Genomic DNA, 24,514 nt, shown 5'->3' with positions numbered 1-24,514 from the left:
ATTATGTACCATTACACAAACACCAGGTCTAATGCTTATAAATGACCCACTACTGATAACCATTTTAAAACATATGGTCATTATAAAAAACAACCTCTACTGGAGTTACCTAGAAATAACTTCTCTGTATAGAGCGCAGCACTAGTTTGTAGTGTGAAACAGGCGTCAGAAAGTCAATGGCAGACATGAGGAAACTGCAGTAAGAAGTGCTTTATTCTGAATGAGCTTTAGTGCTTCTTCACGCTGGAGCCTTTAACGTTGAGCTCATGGTAATGGCTTTGATTTTCTGCAGCTGCTTTGGCATTTCTGTGAACACATAACAGTAAAGAAACATTTTTATATTAAACAGGACAAATCGCATTTCAGTGCAACCCTAGATTCTCTTTCAGATGTGACCTTTAACATTATGGTGTCATGTAACATGGCTGTGCATGTATCAGCTGGTTAGTTCAGCTATTTAAGGAACATTAACTACTGGCAAACGTTCTGCCATCCTGCAGTTCAGCATAGTGATGCGAGACACCCGCCCTTCATGAACCTCACACCACCAACATTATAACATACATTATAACATTGTTTAACCCGAAAACTTGTTTGTTTTCAATTTTTAAAGGAGATTTTGAAGTCTTGGACAAATCCTTTTGGCTAATCGTCCAAGGTTAGTTATTTAATATTAGTAAGTTATCTAAAAGCCACTCATTACTGTTACTGTCTTATCAAGATATCCTAACAGAAAGTCAAAAAGAAAGCAAGACTGCAGATAAAACAGCATCGCTTCAATAAACACGCAGTAGTTGTGTCACTCTGTTTATTACTGTTATGAACTTTTCTCGGATTAAAGGAATTTTCTCACCCAAAAACTATAATCACTGGCTTCCTGCAACAGTTGTACGTGTCTCTCTCGTGAACGCGAGTACGGCTGTTGTCTGAAGCCAGTGATTAAAGTTGTATATATGGACACTTTTCTTCGCTTCAGAAGGCCTTTATTAACCCCTGGAGTTGTATGGATTACTGTTATGATGGACAGATGCGCAGTTACCATTCACTGCCCTTATAAAGCTTGAAAGAGCAAGGATATTTTTTAATATAACTCCAATTGTATTCGTCTGAGAGAAGAAAGTCATATACACCTAGGATGGCTTGAGGGTGAGTAAATCATGGGCTAATTGTCATTTTTGTGCGAACTATCCCTTTAAAATGCCTCCAGATTAAACACACACAGTTCACCTGATATGAAATGGCAGCAGCATCATAAGTGTGTGTCATGTGTGCCCCTGTCTCTGACCTGCGTGTCTCCTGTGGTCCTGTGATGGCTGCTCGGTGCACGGCTCGATGTCTCGGGGCTTCCAGGCGTGACATGGGCGCAGAAACATGGAATCTGGACACCTCACGCTGCCATTCATCATCAAAGGACTGGGCCTCCGCTGAAGAGACCAAACACAAGGCCAGCGTCACAAACAAGTGTCGCAGGAGCTAATGGCCCTGATATACTTCACAGCTAAATCAATCAACTGGTGTGACGTCGTTTTGAACACAATCAGGCCGAAAGGCAGTGTGTTTGGAGCTCGTTTCTGGAGCACTTTGGGAAAACAAATATCCATTTGGGCTTGTTTGTCAGTTGTCTGTAAGGTGAAAATCTGATTTCTTGGAAATGCCATTTTGGCATAATACTTTTTAGGTGTAAGGATTTATTCAAATCATTTATGCCAAGTATAAGTAAAGTGAATATTTTTCTTGACATTTTATTTTAAACAGATTTTTTCTGAGCATTTGCTTAAGAGTATAAAAGAACATGCATTGAATGTGTTTGTCACTGCTTGCTTATCCTTCTTTCCATGTTTACTTCACCAGAGAAACTTTGTCACTTGTTTGTCTCTTTAAATCAGTCCTCACTTTCATCCATGTTCTGGAAGTCCTGGTTGAGTTCTTTCTCCCCGGTTTTCCTGTTCTCTTTCCTCTCGATGACGTGGCCTCTGTCCTGAATGTGATGGCCAATGGACATCTTTTCTTGTCCACTCTCCGAGTCCTTCAGACTCTTCCTGGTCTCCTTTAACTGAAAACACCATACATGACTTCCTAATGTTGCTCAACAGGTGTGTTTGGGTGTTTGAGAGTGATTGAGAGCAGTACTCACTCCTCCGGGAGCACAGCGGGTCTGAGACGAGGCCTGGAACACTTTTGGGGCCTCGTTTCCCATTTTAGAGTATGTCATGACAGAGGAGGAGGAAAACGAGTGGCTGTTGGAGTCTGACGCCATGTTTTCCTGAAAGAAACAGTTACAAAAACATCTGAGAAACTATCTACCAATAACTGCAGGACACTGAATTCAGTCTAGTATTCATGCGTGACTGATTCATCAGTGTAATTACTGACCAGGTGTTCGTATGTGTGGTGAAAGAGACATATGAACGACAAAATAACATTTTTATTTGAAATTTTATGAAAATATGATATAAAAAAGAATAGTTTCTATTTAAATCATAAATCACTTTTTTAATGTCACATGTGCCATGGTGAGTGAAAGTCTTGAGAGCATACAGAATACAATTAGACATACATATATACACAATATACATAATAAATATACAAAAGGTTTAGACAATACACAATTTTACACATAATACATCTGCAGATGTGCAGTGATAAGTAGGTGATGGCAGAGTTGATTAATGTGTTAAAGTGCAGTGATTGCAGCATTAGAGTCCAGTTTGGTTGAAATAGTGCTGATGGAGTATAAAGGAATCCTATATTATGCCATTTTATGAAGTCTTGAATTTGTTTTTGGGGTGTACTAGAAAATGCTTACACATTATTTTTCACATATTTTGCATTATTACAGAACTTCTCTCCCCTGTCTGTCGCGAACGTGCTCTCTAGTTCCTGTTTCGATGAAGCCCCTCCTTCCGAAATACGAAAAAGTGCTGTGATTGGTTAGCTGGCCCAGTGTGTTGTAATTGGCAGCGCTTCGCGTGTGATCACGAATCTGTTTCATCGGCTCAGGTGTAAAAATTAAGGATGGCTTCAATTTCAAACCATTTCGAGCCTGATTCAGACCCTGACAATGTTAAGTAACAAAAGCATTGTGCTTAACGGATTTCATGCACGGACTTTGCAAGCACGGATTTCACAGGACGTTTCAGAGTGGGATGTTTTTTGTTGTAATTTTCTTATAGATTTTAGATACAATGTTATGATATTTGTCGGGAAACTATGGTAATACAAAGAGTAATCGATCACAAAATCATGGATAATTTTCCTAAGGGGCAGTGAACAGTCTTACAAAACCAAGAGTTAACAAAAGCTACAGTAAACACTACATCAATACTGTATTGTTAGTTAGCAGGCTAGCGGAGACAAAGCTTTGCCCTTCGTCTACACCATAGAAACAACATAAAACTTATAATTGGAACTTAATAGAAAACACAACTACAAATAATAAGACATACATACTTAGGTTGTGATCCAAAAACCTGGCCGCCACACCAGAGTCTCGTCACGTTTGAATTTTACTTTGTAACATGTTAAATATGAATATTTTTCTTACACAAACTCATCGTTTTGCTTCATAAGGCCTTTATTAACCCCCCGGAGTTTGGAGTTTGTTTATGATGGATGACGAACCACTCTAAGTTCGTCAGCCATAGGAAGGTCAAACTAATTTGTTTTTGAAGCCATTATCCATGCCTTTCCGAATGAGGAATTCAGCTTGAGGATCATCCGTAATACTCAGGACTAATTATTCTTCAAAAGTAATGGAGTTTTTAATGAATCAGGATAACTGAATTGCCTACAATTCCCATTCGTACTGTTACTATGAAAATCAGCTCATTATAAAAACCCATTTTAAAAGAGCAGCATGTTTCCACGACCTTGCATGTGTTCAGTTTATTAAGTTGAAACGGTGGCAGAAGGTGCATATAAACTCGCTGACACTGTGGTTCATAGAGCATTGAAGAGATGCTGGTACAATATGAGAACAGAGAGGTCAGACTTACAAAGTTTCTGTGCATCGCCTCCATCCTGTTCCTCATGCTGTCTATCATAGAGAAAGGATTGCCAAAGAAATCCAGCTCCTGTTGACATTCATCACACACATTTAGTGACACAGCAAAGAACAGATTCAACTACTGCCATCTAGACAGCAGTTATTCAAAGGAAATATACTTGAGTTTGTATCATCACTTAATTTCCCTACATTGTCCTTAAATCACAAATGTTATTTAAACTACGTTGTATAATAACTTGTATTGAGAGTTAAAATATTACACTAAAAGCTAACTGTGTGAAGCTGTGACGTTCACTGGCCTGTGTGAAGTTGCATGAAGTTGTGCTGTCGGACATGAAATGCATTAGCAACTTCTTCTTCTGTCATGTGATATATTTCCAAGTGAAACAAGAAAGAAATTGGATGGTGGGGAAAAAGATGCTTCGTCTCGTCACGTAATGGCCACACGCCAGACCCTCTTTACGTCATGACCGCCACGTCAGTGTCTCGTCACGTAATGGCCACACGCCAGACTCTCTTTACGCCATGACCGCCACGTCAGTGTCTCGTCACGTAATGGCCACATGCCAGACTCTCTTTACGCCATGACCGCCACGTCAGAGTCTCGTCACTCTCTTTACGCCATGACCGCCACGTCAGAGTCTCGTCACGTAATGGCCACACGCCAGACTCTCTTTACGCCATGACCGCCACGTCAGTGTCTCACCACGTCATGACCGCCACGTCAGAGTCTCGTCACGTAATGGCCACACGCCAGACTCTCTTTACGCCATGACTGCCACGTCAGAGTCTCGTCACGTAATGGCCACACGCCAGACTCTCTTTACATCATGGCCGCCACGTCAGAGTCTCGTCACGTAATGGCCACACGCCGGACTCTCTTTACATCATGGCCGCCACGTCAGAGTCTCGTCACGTAATGGCCACACGCCTGACTCTCTTTACATCATGGCCGCCACGTCAGAGTCTCGTCACGTAATGGCCACACGCCAGACTCTCTTTACATCATGGCCGCCACATCAGTGTCTCGTCACGTAATGGCCACACGCCAGACTCTCTTTACGTCATGACCGCCATGTCAGAGTCTCGTCACGTAATGGCCACACGCCAGACTCTCTTTACGCCATGACCGCCACGTCAGAGTCTCGTCACGTAATGGCCACACGCCAGACTCTCTTTACATCATGGCCGCCACGTCAGAGTCTCGTCACGTAATGCCACACGCCAGACTCTCTTTACATCATGGCCGCCACGTCAGAGTCTCGTCACGTAATGGCCACACGCCAGACTCTCTTTACATCATGGCCGCAACGTCAGAGTCTCGTCACATAATGGCCACACGCCAGACTCTCTTTACATCATGGCCACACGCCAGACTCTCTTTACGCCATGACCGCCACGTCAGAGTCTCGTCACATAATGGCCACATGCCAGAGCCTCTTTACGCCATGACCGCCACGTCAGTGTCTCACCACGTCATGACCGCCACGTCAGAGTCTCGTCACTTAATGGCCACACGCCAGACTCTCTTTACGCCATGACCGCCACGTCAGAGTCTCGTCACGTAATGGCCACACGCCAGACTCTCTTTACATCATGGCCACACGCCAGACTCTCTTTACGCCATGACCGCCACGTCAGAGTCTCGTCACATAATGGCCACATGCCACAGCCTCTTTACGCCATGACCGCCACGTCAGTGTCTCACCACGTCATGACCGCCACGTCAGAGTCTCGTCACGTAATGGCCACACGCCAGACTCTCTTTACGTCATGACCGCCATGTCAGAGTCTCGTCACGTAATGGCCACACGCCAGACTCTCTTTACGTCATGACCGCCACGTCAGAGTCTCGTCACGTAATGGCCACACACCAGACTCTCTTTACATCATGGCCGCCATGTCAGAGTCTCGTCACGTAATGGCCACACGCCAGACTCTCTTTACATCATGGCCACACGCCAGACTCTCTTTACGTCATGACCGCCACGTCAGAGTCTCGTCACGTCATGGCCACACGCCAGACTCTCTTTACATCATGGCCGCCACATCAGTGTCTCGTCACGTCATGGCCACACGCCAGACTCTCTTTACGTCATGACCGCCACGTCAGAGTCTCGTCACGTAATGGCCACACGCCAGACTCTCTTTACGTCATGACCGCCACGTCAGAGTCTCGTCACGTAATGGCCACACGCCAGACTCTCTTTACATCATGGCCACACGCCAGACTCTCTTTACGTCATGACCGCCACGTCAGAGTCTCGTCACGTAATGGCTACACGCCAGACTCTCTTTACATCATGGCCACACGCCAGACTCTCTTTACGTCATGACCGCCACGTCAGAGTCTCGTCACGTAATGGCCACACGCCAGACTCTCTTTACATCATGACCGCCACGTCAGAGTCTCGTCACGTCATGGCCAAACGCCAGACTCTCTTTACATCATGGCCGCCACGTCAGAGTCTCGTCACGTAATGGCCACACGCCAGACTCTCTTTACATCATGGCCGCCACGTCAGTGTCTCGTCACGTCATGGCCACACGCCAGAATCTCTTTAGATCATGGCCGCCACGTCAGAGTCTTGTCACGTAATGGCCACACGCCAGACTCTCTTTACGTCATGGCCACACGCCAGACTCTCTTTACGTCATGGCCACACGTCAGAGTCTCGTCACGTCATGGCCACACGTCAGAGTCTTGTCACGTCATGGCCACACGTCAGAGTCTCGTCACGTCATGGCCACACGTCAGAGTCTCGTCACGTCATGGCCACACGCCAGACTCTCTTTACGTCATGGCCGCCACATCAGTGTCTCGTCACGTCATGGCCACACGTCAGAGTCTCATCACGTCATGGCCACACGTCAGAGTCTCGTCACGTCATGGCCACACGTCAGAGTCTCGTCACGTCATGGCCACACGCCAGACTCTCTTTACATCATGGCTGCCACGTCAGTGTCTCGTCACGTCATGGCCACACGCCAGAATCTCTTTAGATCATGGCCGCCACGTCAGAGTCTTGTCACGTAATGGCCACACGCCAGACTCTCTTTACGTCATGGCCACACGCCAGACTCTCTTTACGTCATGGCCGCCACATCAGTGTCTCGTCACGTCATGGCCACACGTCAGAGTCTCGTCACGTCATGGCCACACGTCAGAGTCTCGTCACGTCATGGCCACACGTCAGAGTCTTGTCACGTCATGGCCACACGTCAGAGTCTCGTCACGTCATGGCCACACGTCAGAGTCTCGTCACGTCATGGCCACACGCCAGACTCTCTTTACATCATGGCCGCCACGTCAGAGTCTCGTCACGTAATGGCCACACGCCAGACTCTCTTTACATCATGGCCACACGCCAGACTCTCTTTACGTCATGACCGCCACGTCAGAGTCTCGTCACGTCATGGCCACACGCCAGACTCTCTTTACATCATGGCCGCCACATCAGTGTCTCGTCACGTCATGGCCACACGCCAGACTCTCTTTACGTCATGACCGCCACGTCAGAGTCTCGTCACGTAATGGCCACACGCCAGACTCTCTTTACGTCATGACCGCCACGTCAGAGTCTCGTCACGTAATGGCCACACGCCAGACTCTCTTTACATCATGGCCACACGCCAGACTCTCTTTACGTCATGACCGCCACGTCAGAGTCTCGTCACGTAATGGCTACACGCCAGACTCTCTTTACATCATGGCCACACGCCAGACTCTCTTTACGTCATGACCGCCACGTCAGAGTCTCGTCACGTAATGGCTACATGCCAGACTCTCTTTACATCATGGCCACACGCCAGACTCTCTTTACGTCATGACCGCCACGTCAGAGTCTCGTCACGTAATGGCCACACGCCAGACTCTCTTTACATCATGACCGCCACGTCAGAGTCTCGTCACGTCATGGCCAAACGCCAGACTCTCTTTACATCATGGCCGCCACGTCAGAGTCTCGTCACGTAATGGCCACACGCCAGACTCTCTTTACATCATGGCCGCCACGTCAGTGTCTCGTCACGTCATGGCCACACGCCAGAATCTCTTTAGATCATGGCCGCCACGTCAGAGTCTTGTCACGTAATGGCCACACGCCAGACTCTCTTTACGTCATGGCCACACGCCAGACTCTCTTTACGTCATGGCCGCCACATCAGTGTCTCGTCACGTCATGGCCACACGTCAGAGTCTCGTCACGTCATGGCCACACGTCAGAGTCTCGTCACGTCATGGCCACACGTCAGAGTCTCGTCACGTCATGGCCACACGCCAGACTCTCTTTACGTCATGGCCGCCACATCAGTGTCTCGTCACGTCATGGCCACACGTCAGAGTCTCGTCACGTCATGGCCACACGTCAGAGTCTCGTCACGTCATGGCCACACGTCAGAGTCTCGTCACGTCATGGCCACACGCCAGACTCTCTTTACATCATGGCCGCCACGTCAGTGTCTCGTCACGTCATGGCCACACGCCAGAATCTCTTTAGATCATGGCCGCCACGTCAGAGTCTTGTCACGTAATGGCCACACGCCAGACTCTCTTTACGTCATGGCCACACGCCAGACTCTCTTTACGTCATGGCCGCCACATCAGTGTCTCGTCACGTCATGGCCACACGTCAGAGTCTCGTCACGTCATGGCCACACGTCAGAGTCTCGTCACGTCATGGCCACACGTCAGAGTCTCGTCACGTCATGGCCACACGCCAGACTCTCTTTACATCATGGCCGCCACGTCAGAGTCTTGTTACGTAATGGCCACACGCCAGACTCTCTTTACATCATGGCCGCCACGTCAGTGTCTCGTCACGTCATGGCCACACACCAGACTCTCTTTACATCATGGCCGCCACGTCAGAGTCTTGTCACGTAATGGCCACACGCCAGACTCTCTTTACGTCATGGCCGCCACATCAGTGTCTCGTCACGTCATGGCCACACGCCAGACTCTCTTTACATCATGGCCGCCACGTCAGAGTCTCGTCACGTAATGGCTACATGCCAGACTCTCTTTACATCATGGCCACACGCCAGACTCTCTTTACGTCATGACCGCCACGTCAGAGTCTCGTCACGTAATGGCCACACGCCAGACTCTCTTTACATCATGACCGCCACGTCAGAGTCTCGTCACGTCATGGCCAAACGCCAGACTCTCTTTACATCATGGCCGCCACGTCAGAGTCTCGTCACGTAATGGCCACACGCCAGACTCTCTTTACATCATGGCCGCCACGTCAGTGTCTCGTCACGTCATGGCCACACGCCAGAATCTCTTTAGATCATGGCCGCCACGTCAGAGTCTTGTCACGTAATGGCCACACGCCAGACTCTCTTTACGTCATGGCCACACGCCAGACTCTCTTTACGTCATGGCCGCCACATCAGTGTCTCGTCACGTCATGGCCACACGTCAGAGTCTCGTCACGTCATGGCCACACGTCAGAGTCTCGTCACGTCATGGCCACACGTCAGAGTCTCGTCACGTCATGGCCACACGCCAGACTCTCTTTACGTCATGGCCGCCACATCAGTGTCTCGTCACGTCATGGCCACACGTCAGAGTCTCGTCACGTCATGGCCACACGTCAGAGTCTCGTCACGTCATGGCCACACGTCAGAGTCTCGTCACGTCATGGCCACACGCCAGACTCTCTTTACATCATGGCCGCCACGTCAGTGTCTCGTCACGTCATGGCCACACGCCAGAATCTCTTTAGATCATGGCCGCCACGTCAGAGTCTTGTCACGTAATGGCCACACGCCAGACTCTCTTTACGTCATGGCCACACGCCAGACTCTCTTTACGTCATGGCCGCCACATCAGTGTCTCGTCACGTCATGGCCACACGTCAGAGTCTCGTCACGTCATGGCCACACGTCAGAGTCTCGTCACGTCATGGCCACACGTCAGAGTCTCGTCACGTCATGGCCACACGCCAGACTCTCTTTACATCATGGCCGCCACGTCAGAGTCTTGTTACGTAATGGCCACACGCCAGACTCTCTTTACATCATGGCCGCCACGTCAGTGTCTCGTCACGTCATGGCCACACACCAGACTCTCTTTACATCATGGCCGCCACGTCAGAGTCTTGTCACGTAATGGCCACACGCCAGACTCTCTTTACGTCATGGCCGCCACATCAGTGTCTCGTCACGTCATGGCCACACGCCAGACTCTCTTTACATCATGGCCGCCACGTCAGAGTCTTGTCCCGTAATGGCCACACGCCAGACTCTCTTTACATCATGACCGCCACATCAGTGTCTCGTCACGTCATGGCCACACGCCAGACTCTCTTTACATCATGGCCGCCACGTCAGAGTCTCGTTACGTAATTGCCACACACCAGACTCTCTTTACATCATGGCCGCCACGTCAGTGTCTCGTCACGTCATGGCCACACGCCAGACTCTCTTTACATCATGGCCGCCACGTCAGAGTCTCGTCACGTCATGGCCACACGCCAGACTCTCTTTACATCATGGCCGCCACGTCAGTGTCTCGTCACGTCATGGCCACACGCCAGACTCTCTTTACGTCATGGCCGCCACGTCAGAGTCTCGTTACGTAATGGCCACACGCCAGACTCTCTTTACATCATGGCCGCCACGTCAGTGTCTCGTCACGTCATGGCCACACGCCAGACTCTCTTTACATCATGGCCGCCACATCAGTGTCTCGTCACGTCATGGCCACACGCCAGACTCTCTTTACGTCATGGCCGCCACGTCAGAGTCTCGTCACGTAATGGCCACACGCCAGACTCTCTTTACATCATGGCCGCCACGTCAGAGTCTCGTCACGTAATGGCCACACGCCAGACTCTCTTTACATCATGGCCGCCATGTCAGAGTCTCGTCACGTAATGGCCACACGCCAGACTCTCTTTACATCATGGCCACACGCCAGACTCTCTTTACGTCATGACCGCCACGTCAGAGTCTCTTCACGTAATGGCCACACGCCAGACTCTCTTTACATCATGGCCACACGCCAGACTCTCTTTACGTCATGACTGCCACGTCAGAGTCTCTTCACGTAATGGCCACACGCCAGACTCTCTTTACATCATGGCCACACGCCAGACTCTCTTTACGTCATGACCGCCACGTCAGAGTCTCTTCACGTAATGGCCACACGCCAGACTCTCTTTACATCATGGCCACACGCCAGACTCTCTTTACGTCATGACCGCCACGTCAGAGTCTCTTCACGTAATGGCCACACGCCAGACTCTCTTTACATCATGGCCACACGCCAGACTCTCTTTACATCATGGCCGCCACGTCAGAGTCTCGTCACGTCATGGCCAAACGCCAGACTCTCTTTACATCATGGCCGCCACGTCAGAGTCTCGTCACGTAATGGCCACACGCCAGACTCAAATGTGTCACCCGCAAATGTGATTGGCTTTATTTATTTTTGCAATAAAATGATGGAGCGTTTTTGCATTTTTAAATTGGGGGATGGGAATTCTTAATTATCAAGTGGGGGGAAAATAACAAAATATTTTAAAATAATTTTTTCTTTTTCTTTTATTTTGGGGTGAAATATATCCTGGACATTTTTTGACCGCTTTCATGAGAGTCACCCGTTTATGGCATCTATATGGAATGTGTGTGAAAACATGTTTTAATGTTTCTGTAACTCATGGTGCTGAGAGCTCTGAATAAGTCCCAAAATTGGTAGCTGTCACCTCTGGTTATCGCATCTAATAATGGAGAAGCAGCTTGTGTTTCTCTGAACAGTTTAGGCCAGCATTGCATAAGTTCCTTCTTATGGTCGAGTCGATTTAAAACCATCAACACTCCTCAAGCTATTAATGCCTCTGGAGAGGACGACACCACTATCTGCTCGCTGTTGGAGTGTATTTTTAAGTGCTGCAAAATCTGCTGGAGGACAGGTCATGTACGCTATTTTAGGTCAGCTGTGTTTAGAAGACACAACCCTGAGGTCATGACCCATTTATGCTACATGCTATCACAGCAGAGGGTCTCATATTGCAGGTCTTGTGTCTCATCTGGGCAGAAGGATTATTCAACAGATGCACTGGGAAAAACACTTTTGATTTAGCAAATGACCCACACAAGAGAGCTCTTGGAAGAGGACGCAGTTCTAGGAATAATCAGAACATCAGCAACACTTCGGACGTGACATTAACACTGTTTCTCAGGTTACTTAATGGACACATCGGTTACTAAACTGCACATGTGACTCATAAGCTGGTTCAAAATGTTGCCAAATGTGTAGAAGTATTTTATATGACCAAATGATGATCACCATGTGAAGTAAGCAACCAAAAAGGAAAAGTCATAGCCCGCAATTGTTCACTTTTAACAAACCACTCTAGGTAACAGCGAACTAGTTTAGCTAACTGCAAGAACTACTCTTCTTCTTTCTTTCTTTATTTGAGCATCTGGGTTCCACAAAGTTCTATATAGTAACAAAGGTCAGCACAGTAGGCAAAACTAAAGAAGGATACATGCGCAATGAATAAGTAAGTAAATAAATAAAAACGTGAATATGATGCTCAAAAGGAGTAGGCAGAAGCTTAAGCTTATTGACGCCTACCCCCTTTTATACATTTAAGCAGTAGTTACATTTACTACAATCAAGAAGACAATTGACACATATTTTTGTTGAACTTTTCCAGTGACCATACAATCAACAATATTAACTCACAACCATTCTGATGATTCCAAGACAAGGAAAGAAGAATCGTCAATTAGTACCCTTTCCACATTTAAGGATATTCTTCCGTCCTGTACTTAGACAGTATGACTTGTTTATCCTTTGATTTGAATTGATAAATGAATGGGAACTGCTTGAGTTGGGCTCTAAGGTTATTCCAGAGCCTGACACCACACACAGACACACACATACTTTTCCTTGTAGTTCTGAAAGCCGGTTCTTTAAGTTGGCCATAACCTCTCAAATTGTAACAGCTATCTCTTTTTATGAATTATTTTTTTATATTTACTGGCGGTACGACCCGATTTGCTTTATACACTAATTGTGCAGTATAAAAATCAATTAAATCCATGAATTTGAGCATGTTACTTCGTAAAAACAACATATTTGTATGTTCGAGGTATCCTACCTTATGAATAACTCTGATTGCTCGTTTTTGGAGTATTACAAGGGGATGTAGGGAACTTTTATCATTATTACCCCAGACCTCAATTCCATAAGTTAAAGGCACACTATGCAAGAATTGTACCTTAATATAACAGCTTCAAAGTAATTTCAGTGGTAAACAAACTCATAGTAGGGCGAATCATCCTGGTAGTAAAGCTTGGCCCCCCCCCCAAGCTTTACTGCTGGACGCTGCTGGAAAAACCAGCAATGCAAGTTTGAGAGGAGCGCCCCCGACAAATCTCGCGAGAATCACGACATGCTTTACGGCAACGACGTCACACACATCAACAACAACATGAAGCACGAAGACACTTGCGCGCATTTCAGACGTGATACTCGACGATGGAAAAAGCAAAGAAAACGCGGTCGGAGGAGACTAGGAAAAGGAAAAGAGAATGAGCCTCTCAACCCGTAAATAAATGCATCGATCCGCAAGTTTTGTTTGAGTTCTTTAAGTGGTAGATCTTTTGCCAAGCGTGTCAGAGGTTATCTCATCAAAACTGAATATGTTCATCAGTGGTTACAGTCTATATCAACCAGAGACACGTTTTTGTGCATTTTATTTTGTGATTTCACCGGAATGAATAGAGAGTCTCCGCAACTGCGATAGATTCAGGGCTCTAGAGTGCGACCAATTTGTAAGGGTGCGACTAAATTTTTTCCTAGGTCGCACCAGTGCACCTAACCTTCTCGCATGATCGCATCCGTTGCCTCTCAACAAACGAGTCTTTTGTTCTCCTTGCACGCATGGTTGGATCATATCGTGGTCTAAACCAATCAGAGATAGAGATTGGGCTGGTCTTTGCCTCTGATTGGCTGTGGTTCAGATATTCCTGTAGGACTAAAATGCTCCGTGCTGTCTGTGTGATTGAAATAAATTGCGACGTGAGCACCAGAGAATCAGTTACGGCAATCAGCAGCATCAGCTAAATAAACGCAGGAAAACAGACGACGAAGAAACTTTAAAAAACGTAGGCTACTTGAACTAGGTAAAAAATATTGATTTCTCGATTTTAATCGATTCTCATTTTACGAACCGTTGGGCTATGCTGTTTTCAGTTGATGAATGAATGGAACATTGTAGCGAGCATCCCATCCAATAAATCGCAATAATCTTTGTGCTTTGTTACTATTGATATGAAACAAAGTCTCAGATTTCAAATTAGGTCCATTTTCTTACGAAATTCAAAAACATAAATAGTGTTTTGACGCTGTGGCGTGAGATCGCTCTGGCTCAGCACAGCTCAAGAGAAGCAGCATCACATGATCTCCTCTTCCGCCTTAATAATACCAGTTACAGCGCGAAATAAACATGAACGAGCATCTGAAAGTGTGCTAAAAGATAGAGTACAACTTATCGAAATCCGTATCTTTCACATGGAATCGCTCAATCAGTGTTTCAACCGTGGAAAGACGTCAGTAAAACGCTTGTAAACAATGTCATGTAACGTCACATTTACCTCAGAAAAAACATATCCAGTGACCATAAACTCGTTAGCTAGCTAGAAAAATTAACTCTAGGGAGGAGCATTTTGCCAAATATATGCACCATATTGCATATTCATTATAATTTTTTAATGTTTTTCAATATTTAATGCATGTTGTTTGAAAAAATCTGGCAAGTTTTTATGCAGCCACCATTTAAATGTTTATATTTCATATAACTTTATTATTATAAAAATAAATAAAAGTGTAATTTAAGTGTTTGTGTACAAATCAGGTAATTTTTACCTTCAATATTATAGTAGGCTAATGAAGCATAGTGGGCTACAACTGACTCCCAGTTTACAGCATTAGTTAAGAGATTTGTTTTCCTTGAGAAAATTTGCCATGAATTGTACCTGATATCCAAAATAATCAATATTGAATCGAATTGTGAAATTTGTGTCAATACCCTGCCCTTACTTGAACAATGTAAAAACAGCACTTTAAATGTTTTTTTTTTTTTTAAAGATTAACATTTTTATATACAGTATAATTGTGCTTCAAAAAAAATGTATTATTATTATTCTTGTTTAAAAGCATTTACATAATATATATGAATGTATATGGAGCGTGATAAAAAGGTGACCTTGAAATTGTGGCGTTAAAGGCAACGCGAGACGAGGAAAAATTTTAGTGCACCTAAATTTTGTGCTGGTGCACCTAAATAAAAAAGTTAGGCGCACCAGTGCAACCAAGGCAAAAAGTTAGTCTGGAGCCCTGTAGATTGAAGAGCGCGTCAGAGTGAAGACTGCGGGCGCGCCGCCACAAGAGACACTATGTATCCATGACACTGATAGCAGCGGACACGAGCGCTCAGCTTGAGTTCAAAAACACATTTTAGCGCTAGATCTCTTATTTAATGCAAAAAATGCACACTATGCAAGATTTGTACCTTAATATAACAGCTTCAAAGGGGTATCAGGCTGTGAGTGCAGAGACCAGTCTATGGCAGACGCTCTGCTTGAGTGGTATTTACGACAGTAACGTTAAATACAAGTACTCCACAGCGACACTAGGGGTCGCTGTTTGACAAAAACGGAATTCCTGCATAGTGTGCCTTGAAGTATGGTAAAATAAGTCTGGAATACAATATATACAGCGCCTTGTAATTTAAAACGTACTTAGCTTTGTTTATAATTTGATATCTTCCTTTGTATGTGTCCAATGTGTGATTTCCAGCTCAGTTTGTTGTCTATCGTGATTAAACTGGCAGTACAAATCATACAAATCAGTATACTCGAGCACACCGTTCTGTTTGCGTCTGTGCTGATTTGTACTGCCAGTAGTCATGAAGCTTAAATATTCTCCCAGTGCTCAACCAACCGTCCCGTATTAGCCGGGACGTCCCTAATATTGGGCCTAATAGATTTGTCCCATACATGTCCTATTTATTGACTGCTACGCTGATCTAACCACTGACTAAGAGGCCATTCACATGTTGCGTCTTTTGCAAGTATACTTAAAAAGTTAATTAACAGATCACACCCATCTTCCAGTCATCGGTCCACATTTCTCTTTTACTCTGCAAAGCACAGAATTCGATACGGCAACACTGCTATCACACATAATGTACAGCACTATATGAAGTTAATTGGTATTTGTATAAGTTGTATGTATTTTTAATGAATAGTTAAGGAATTTCCACAATCCTACAGTTTGGAAAATTAAGGAACGGCTGTTAATGATTTTACTTAATGTTGTCCATCAATGTTACTGACTTATGAATATTTTTAATGAACGCATTCATCAAATTGGATGTCATGTGGCACCTTTATTTTTCAGTGTAAGTGCAAAACGAATATATAAACATAAAAAACTGAATATATAAACTAAACTGCAAAATGAATATAACAGTCTTGTTCCAGAATAATAGTTCTGAACAAGAACAAATGTGGGCGGAGCTTGATTTTGTTCGTGGGGAATTGATTGGATGGTTGTGGTTTGCTATTGGCTGATCTCATGTGATTGACAGGTTGCCCCGCCCTCGTCATCAGAGAAGAGATGCGGTAAGTTATTCTGATTCAAGATTATTAACACAATAATGATAAGCATAAATCATTTATAATAAATACTGCAATGTTCTATAAAAATTAAGAGATGTCCATTTTGATTGCATGGAGACTAAATAAAAATATTAAACTATTAAAACTAGTAGTTTACTAAGAGCATGCATCAAGTGTACTTTCATAAACATAAAATGGGATAGAAGTATAAATAAAACTAGTAAACTAAAAGTATACCAATAATTTCACTTATAGTATAGTTGCAATGATAAAGAAAAAATTTGACGTAAACTACTTGCGTACTTAAAGTTTACTACTGTTACACTTAAAAGTATACTTTTATAAAAAAAAAAAAAAAGGCCAATATACCCACAAAATGGTACAAGTATACTATTAGTGCTGATATTAATATACTTACTACATAAAGTCTACTTGGAAAATATATTTGAACTTTACTAATATATAATATAATTCATAGCTTATTTTTCATTCTTATTCTGTTTTGAATACTGTTAAATTGGTTGAGGAGTGAGGGGAAAATAGCCTAGTTTGACGATTGTTTTCAGCCATTTATCAACTCGTTCATGAGATACTCCCTCCGTTTTCTCTCGTGTCGAAAACTCTAGGGGCGAGGATCTAAACCGTGAATTTGTAAGGGGGTTATATTTAAATGACGAATGAACGTGCGATCATTCGTACGATGGGATTGGCAGCATCTGAATGTTTCATGAATCACACGTGAACCCTGTCGTAAAATGATTTTGGCGCTCGTTTCTACGTTAGATTGATAAATAAGGTCCAATGCATTGTGTTTAGTTGACTGATATCCCACAAGCAGAGCTGTATATTCGGCTATGTCTAAGAAATAATCAATACTTATGGATGAACAGAAAGTCAGTGTACAGTGTACGCACATTTCGATAAAAAATCAGAGAACATTGAGAAGTCATTAGTCACATGACATTTACAGCTCATGCGATTGGCTCAAACTGGTCTGTCTATTGCTTTTTTTTACCACCTCAGAACCATGGCAGGTCTGTGTCTCAAAAGTTTATATATTATCGTTTAACAATCATTTTTAACTGGAGGAAATATATGTGATTTTCACTTCCAGAATCCTGCTGTTGCTCTATATTGTGGCATCTATTGCAACCCAAATTGTACACCCCTAAACGGCACGTAACAACCCAACCATGATTGGTCACTGCACGAAGGCACTGTATGTTAGCTAGTCAGATGCTATGTTTTTCTCAAAATGGCAGTTCTTGGCCAAAATAAGCAACAAAGTAGACCAGATTTCATGCTGCTAGTCAAACATCTGGCTCCGCAGGTGCTAGCATGTACCATCCATCCCTGACCCCAAAACAACCCAAACCTCATCTAAAAGCCCTGACCCATGGGTGAGCATGCTATCTTTACCGCCTCTCGCTGGCGTTTACACGGGCATCAGATGAAAGAAATTAGCCGGGATAAATATACTGAGCAGAGAGAGGTGGGGAACTACAGATGGACAGGGGGACTAAGTTTAGCGCTCTGAGCTGCCAAAGTGGCCAGCTGGACTGTGACACGCTGTCCACCGCGGGCAGGCTGTTAGCATACAGCAAGATAACAACTTAAAGCAGCGTTTAGTTAAAGGTTAGTGCTAGAATACACTTCTTTATCAAGAAGGAATTTTTTGTGGCTAGTAATAATGCATTACTAGTGCTATTGCTCATAGTTAGTGATCTAAACAATCCCCTAACCTTGGGCAACTTGAGAAAGTGTGGTGTGTAACTCGTCCTGCATCACTGTTGTTGTTTGTTTTCTTACTACGGACATTCCTCAGATCATGTGTGTGGTTGAGGAGAGCGTGCTGCTACTTTAGTAAGTGAATCAGACACACCGTTTTCACCTGCTGGACCAGAACACAGCTGAAAATATCCCACATCTAGACTTGAGCAAGTAAAGGCCGTGACACACCAAACTGGCATAAAAGAGCTAGCGGTGACGAAAGCTGACTGTGTTGAAGCCTTTCTGCTCCTGCATGTCAGTAAATATCTGTCTATATCAGTGTTTCCCAACCACTGTGCCGCGACACACTACTGTCGCTCGTCAGTTGTGCCATGGAAAATTATTAAATTCCAAAAAATGACTAAAAATAAATGCTACAAATAAGAATTTAATTGTGCTGTCGAAACATTGAATCTCTCCATATTTTGTCATTGTTTTATCAAATTAACGCTATTGGTCATCCTTTACGTCTGGATGTGGGGTTTACAAATATTTAAGCAATAAAAGCATTTAAAAGAGGTTGTGACTAAACCATGGGCTCCTCAAACTGTCAGTCAAACTTCATCGCACCTCCATTTAGAGTGATCTCGGCTTCTTTGCAATGCAAGGGAAAATAAACAACTAATGTTTGAGTAAATACAGCGTTTTAAGAAACTCTGTTCATAAAGGCTAACATTTTTTATATTTGAAGAGAGGAGAATAGTCTTAGTCTTCGCCGTCTAGACTACATTCGGCATGCTGAATCGTGTGAACTGCCTGCAACATGAGCCTGACTAGAGCCGATGTGTGGAACACACTGTGAAAACTAGCCCGACAGACGCCAAAGTCCCTTTAAGACAAGTCATTTCACTCGGCGGCCATCTTTGAAACGCCTCTCGGGCATGCTAGTGCAGCTCCTATCTCTATCAAGCTTATGATTGAAAATTAAATAAAAGAGCTTTAGCCTGGACATGACCTACAAACATCACTCCAGGACACCAGAAGACTCAGTTTCACAGTAAGCAAGGAGTTCATGAAGGTCATCATGGTCAATTGGCGGTTACAAATCCTGTAACTGAGACAGTGAAGAAGATAGATAAAATCTCTGTGCCCGGTGGCATAAAGCACCTTAAGTGTTATTTCCCCTTAAGAACGCCCTTAGGTTTCCCTTAAACTTGTTGCAAAAAATAACCCCTAAGGGTTACTTAAGGGTTTCTTTAGGAGGAACGTCATACACCCTAAGAATTTCCCTTAAAAAATGTAATTTTCAACTGTAATTTCCCTAAGTATAACATAAGGTTTGGGAAACTTCACCTTAAGTGTTGCACGGAGCGAGCAGGTTCAGTCCAAGTCTTCTAACGAGACGCGATCAGCCGCTTTATATGATAAACTAATTTTAATTTTGATGTTTTTTCATATATAAACACATAAAGCACATCTTATGTGGTTAACAGATATGGATTACTTTTATGACTTTGAATAAATGGACAGAAATGATGAGCGAATAGGGCTGGGCGATAAAACGATAACGATATGTATCGCGATAGACACGTGATCGATATCAATAAAAAATGTGTTCGATAAAACGTTCGATAATTTTTTTTTTTTTCTTCGTCGGAAGAAACCACAGGTTGCGAAGCAAGTTTGCATTAACAAAGGCACTCGCTCTCTGGTAACCTAGCAACGTAGGGAGTGACAAGCTCAGGCAATCATGTAACGTGTCAGTTTGGTTGCGCCATCAAAAAAAAAGAAAAAAGTTTGGTTCCGCCATCGTTGTCTCGTGCTACTGGGTTCCTCATCAGTAACCGGCGATTGATAAGCAGAAAATGAGTGCCCTTCATCTGCATGCCATGCAGGCTAGAATTGCGAAACATTATTGGATAATTCGCTCTATTCGCGTTTGATGTGAACACAGCATAATGAACAGGCTGCGATGTCAAGATTGCAATGCTGGAGTGTGTGTGTGTGTGTGTGTGTGTGTGTGTGTGTGTGTGTGTCCGACTCCGCGCGCGCGAGAGAGAGAGGCACGAGAGAGAGAGACACGCGGGCGCGATCGAACAGTGGAGACATAAAAACATACTCCGTCATTTTGTTAATACAGGACATCAGTCAGTCTGCAAAGTGTTTACAATATTTGTGTAGGCCTATACTCGCAATAAAACACAACATTGTCCTTTTGTCACACTGTATTTCTTGTCAAACTGTAGCCTACAACTGTACACACCGTTTTAAAAGCAAAACATATTTATCCAACCCCTTTGTAAAACAGTCTGTGTGTTCCATCTTTTGGACATTCATCATATCGCATTGGTTTTCATTTCTTGCCCTCAAAACAGACCACTAATCTGTTTATTTTTAAGTTACACATTGATTAAAAAAGAAAATTAAATTTATTGGTAGTATTATTTTATACGGAAATCAATTATTTATAATTCTGATGAGAATAAAGTTAGGGTTAATTAAAATTAAGGAAAACAAATATATTGATCTGAAATATAGCAAATTAATTTTAAATTCATTCAGGTACAATTACCAAACATATCTCATATCTATCTTTTTATTAGTTTAATTAATAAACCAATTATATAAAACTATTATCAGTGCACTATAAATAAACTGGTTCTATGCCTTTATTAATAAAACTTATTTAAAAAATACAAGGCTTAAGACATTTATAAAAATGCCTTCTATATTTCTGTTTTGCTTTTCACTCCATTGTACCGAAATCGTACCGAACCGTGATGTCTAAAAAAAAAATCAAGCAGGGGGCACATACGATCACAAACCCCCACCACCCACGTCCCGCCGCGCCACTGTCACCTTTTTTACTCTGAGGAGTTTGCAGGTCTGATTGTGAATTTAGACTTATGTTTACATTTTAATTATTTGAGTTTTCCATGGTTGTGTTGACATTTCTGTCTTGGGATTGTAATCAGAGGAAGGTTAAGTTTAAAATAAAAATGTTTAAATGTAATATATTTTTTCTCCTGGTCCTTATTTTAAATGGGTCATAAAAAAATCAATAATTATCGATATCGACCGATATGAAACACTGATATCGTGATACAGTTTTCAGCCATATCGCCCAGCCCTATGAGCGAATACCAAAATCATCTTTATTTGTGTCTAAAGATGAATGAGTCTTTTAGACCAAGATGGTCTCTGTCTTGTCTGGTCCTTCTCTTTCATATATGGTTTTCTTTTTTCTTGTCCTTATCCATGTTATGCTGTTTTCTGTGAAACTTGCCGCTATCTGTATTAACAAATAACTTGTCCATGGCAGCAATCGAATTTTATAACGGCAAACCTGGGTCGCTGCTGTGAAACACTTAACGTTTCCCTTAGCTAAGAGAACCGTTTGAGGGATTATATGCAACACCCTTCAGTAATTCCCTTAGCTGAGCGGAAATCAGGCCTTAAGTCTCATACTTAAGGGAGAAACTTAAGGTGCTTTATGCAATTGGGCACTGGACTGTATATGATAGTCATGAGCATCTAGAATGGGGAAACTCCCAACTTTATTAGCCAAATCTAAAAGCCATTCAGGGGTTGATGGGATCAACAATAGGGGACAACACCACAGGCTGAAGAATGGAGAGTAAGTTAACACTCACGCGGTCAGTGCGAGTGTTTGGGCTGGTGTTAGGTTGGCCCGCGCCCCTGTCTGTGATGCTGGGCATGAAGCCCTGGCCGAAGGGGTCAGAGAAACCCCTCATCATCTGCCGCATGCGCTCATGATGCACCTGGAACGGGTCGCTGGAGAAGGACATCACACAGAAGATAAGATGAATAAACCACGCTTGTAATCTTGATCTTTGACAGTGGATCTCAACTGGTGGGTCGTGACAACAGGGGCCAGTTGCATAAACCTCTCTGTTAAAGCCCCCCTGTGGTGAAATCCAGCGTTTAATGTTGTTTATGTGTCTATGTGGTGTTTTTAATACGCTTTAAGACACACCATGTGTAAGTTCATAAGTCGACAGCATTGCTGAATATTTTCTGCTTAAAACTGCAGTGAACCAAAGACAGTCTCAAACACACGGTTTGAAATCGCTGGTGTTTCTGACGTCACAAACGACCTTGTAACCAATCAGATCAACGTGTGATCGCCAACCAGTGGATCTCTGAGCTGAGGGAGTGAGTGGAGGCGGGGCTCATCTGCATATTCATAGACCCGCACATACTAAATAAGCCACAGAGTTACATTCAAGATATTTTTTTCAAGGAATTCTTTTTTAAATATGTAATTTTGGTGAACAAAGGTTATTGCGTTTTAAGCCATACATTTATTTACTACAGGGGGACTTTAAGATTGTGTCTGAAGAACTAGCTTGACCAACTAGCTTAGGCAAGAGGTTTCCTACTTTTCCAAGTCAAATTAGACCAATCAACCCTTTTATGTAACTGACTTTAGTACTAAAAGTACATTAAAGAAAAAATGTAGATGACTAACTTTTAAGACTAGTTTAACTGGTTTATGCAACGGCCACTGATGTCAACATGGACAAGCTGTGTGTGACGTGCTCTCAATCTCAAAAACCATGAACCAAACTACTCAAGAAACACAATAAGACTACATTAAAGGGGTCATATGATGCGATTTCTTGTTTTCATTTTTCTTTAATGTGTTATGTAGCTGTTTGTGCATGTATAAGATCTGCAGAGTTACAAAGCCTCAAACCCAAAGGGATATCTTTGTAAAAGTTAAGGCTACGACTGCGGAGGACTGTTTCCAGAGAGTACAATGTTTACATAGTGTTCTCACACCCGAAGTGCAACGAGTAAAAAGACAGTAAGTCATTATATATACAGTAAGTAATTATGTCCCCAATGAAATAAAACCTTACTTGTTTCGACGCGTTTCAGAAAGGCGGGGCATAGAGGAGCAACAATAATGTACAGTATGTGTAAAATAATGACCTTTTTCACCTAAAACCAAGTAAACACATTTCATTAAACCAAATACACAAAATAATGTTCTTTTTAAAACCATCATATGACCCCTTTAAACAGCTCTACTTGCAGTGAGGATAAACAAGTGGTCCATTTGCCCATTCAGACTGTGCCATGCTTATAATTTCCCAAACTGCTGGGCCAGTGTAGTTTATGGTAATACTACTAGACTTTAATGTTAGAACTCATAGACATCTGTGTTAACAGTCACAGTGCGTCGCATGCATCGAGGACACAAGTGCCTACCTTGAGGAGCTATTTTAGGACGGAAAGAAGAGAGACAAGAAACATCATTACAATTTCTATTGACAGCATAATGGCATAAAGCACACTGGCCATCTCCACATGTCTGTACAGTGACTTCACAACCAAGACCTCGGACAGACCTGAGATCACACTAAACATTAGCTCATCTAGGCCTATGAAAGGGCACAGTAAAAGGTGTGGGTTAGACTTTATTTTAAGGTGTCCTTTTTACAGTGTAAATATACATTTAAGTACTGAGTATTATTAATTAACGACATGTACTTACTATGGGTTTGGTTTAGGGTTAGTTGCGTGTAACTTAATTATGCACAAGTTATTAGAAACTATAGTAAAACGGTTGGCAATCAAACAAAAGTCAATGGCTACTGTCAACTGTTTGTTATCAACACTCTTCACAATATCTTCGTCTGTGTAAGTTACAGCAGAAGAAAGAAACTCATGCCGGGTTGGAAACACATGAGGCTGAGTAAATTATTTTTGGGTGGACTATCCCTTTATTGCACTACTAAAGAGCAAATTTACAGAGCAAACAGTGTAAACTATATCAGTCAGCACACAGAGCATCTTTTAAAGTAAAAAAAAAGTAGTAAACCAAGCACTACTAATGAAATTAAAACTATTATATTTTGAATTATGAGATTTTGAATCATGACTCACTGAACCTAATTTACAAATGGCTCATAATTTGCTGATTTCGAAATTATTCTAAAATTAGGTCTCACACAGTTATAATGTTATATTTTCACATTTCTAAATAAGGAAAGCAAGATATTGAATATAAAAGTTCATAAGACTTACGAAAAGAAAGGGTCTTCGTCAAACTGGAGTCTGTTGAACATGTTGCCGGTTGAACTGAACTGAAGAAGACCGTTACTGTTACTATCGAGACCCACG

The 24,514-nt window shown here is 43.3% G+C and overlaps 1 protein-coding gene across 2 annotated transcripts; it reads right to left on the bottom strand.

Moving 5' to 3' along the window:
• Positions 1-202: 202 nt before the first annotated feature.
• Positions 203-24,514, bottom strand: mlf1 (myeloid leukemia factor 1). 2 transcript variants are annotated; one of them, XM_056267967.1, is made up of 7 exons: positions 24,419-24,514; positions 22,015-22,156; positions 3,996-4,073; positions 2,135-2,263; positions 1,894-2,053; positions 1,286-1,424; positions 203-306 (listed from the first exon to the last, which is right to left on the bottom strand). In XM_056267967.1, exons 1-7 carry the CDS (start codon positions 24,457-24,459, stop codon positions 228-230), a joined length of 768 nt encoding a protein of 255 aa, XP_056123942.1. In that variant the 5' UTR covers positions 24,460-24,514; the 3' UTR covers positions 203-227. The 2 variants fall into 2 exon arrangements, with proteins under 2 accessions (XP_056123942.1, XP_056123943.1); XM_056267968.1 differs by lacking the exon at positions 3,996-4,073.

This window comes from Rhinichthys klamathensis, unplaced genomic scaffold, assembly GCF_029890125.1.
Source record: "Rhinichthys klamathensis goyatoka isolate OS25496 unplaced genomic scaffold, OSU_Roscu_1.1 h1tg000267l_1, whole genome shotgun sequence".
In the NCBI taxonomy this organism is placed as follows: Eukaryota; Metazoa; Chordata; class Actinopteri; order Cypriniformes; family Leuciscidae; genus Rhinichthys; species Rhinichthys klamathensis.
The sequence above is the reverse complement of the archived record's forward strand: the minus strand, read 5'-3'. Positions and strand labels throughout refer to the sequence as shown.

Excerpts from the sequence above, each read along its gene's own strand:
- mlf1 (XM_056267967.1), bottom strand. The coding sequence starts at position 24,459 with ATGTTCAACAGACTCCAGTTTGACGAAGACCCTTTCTTTTC. Across the intron at positions 22,157-24,418 it reads GACGAAGACCCTTTCTTTTC|CGACCCGTTCCAGGTGCATC; the intron begins GTAAGTCTTATG and ends GTCCTTCTCCAG. Across the intron at positions 2,264-3,995 it reads AGGCGATGCACAGAAACTTT|GAAAACATGGCGTCAGACTC; the intron begins GTAAGTCTGACC and ends TGTTTCTTTCAG.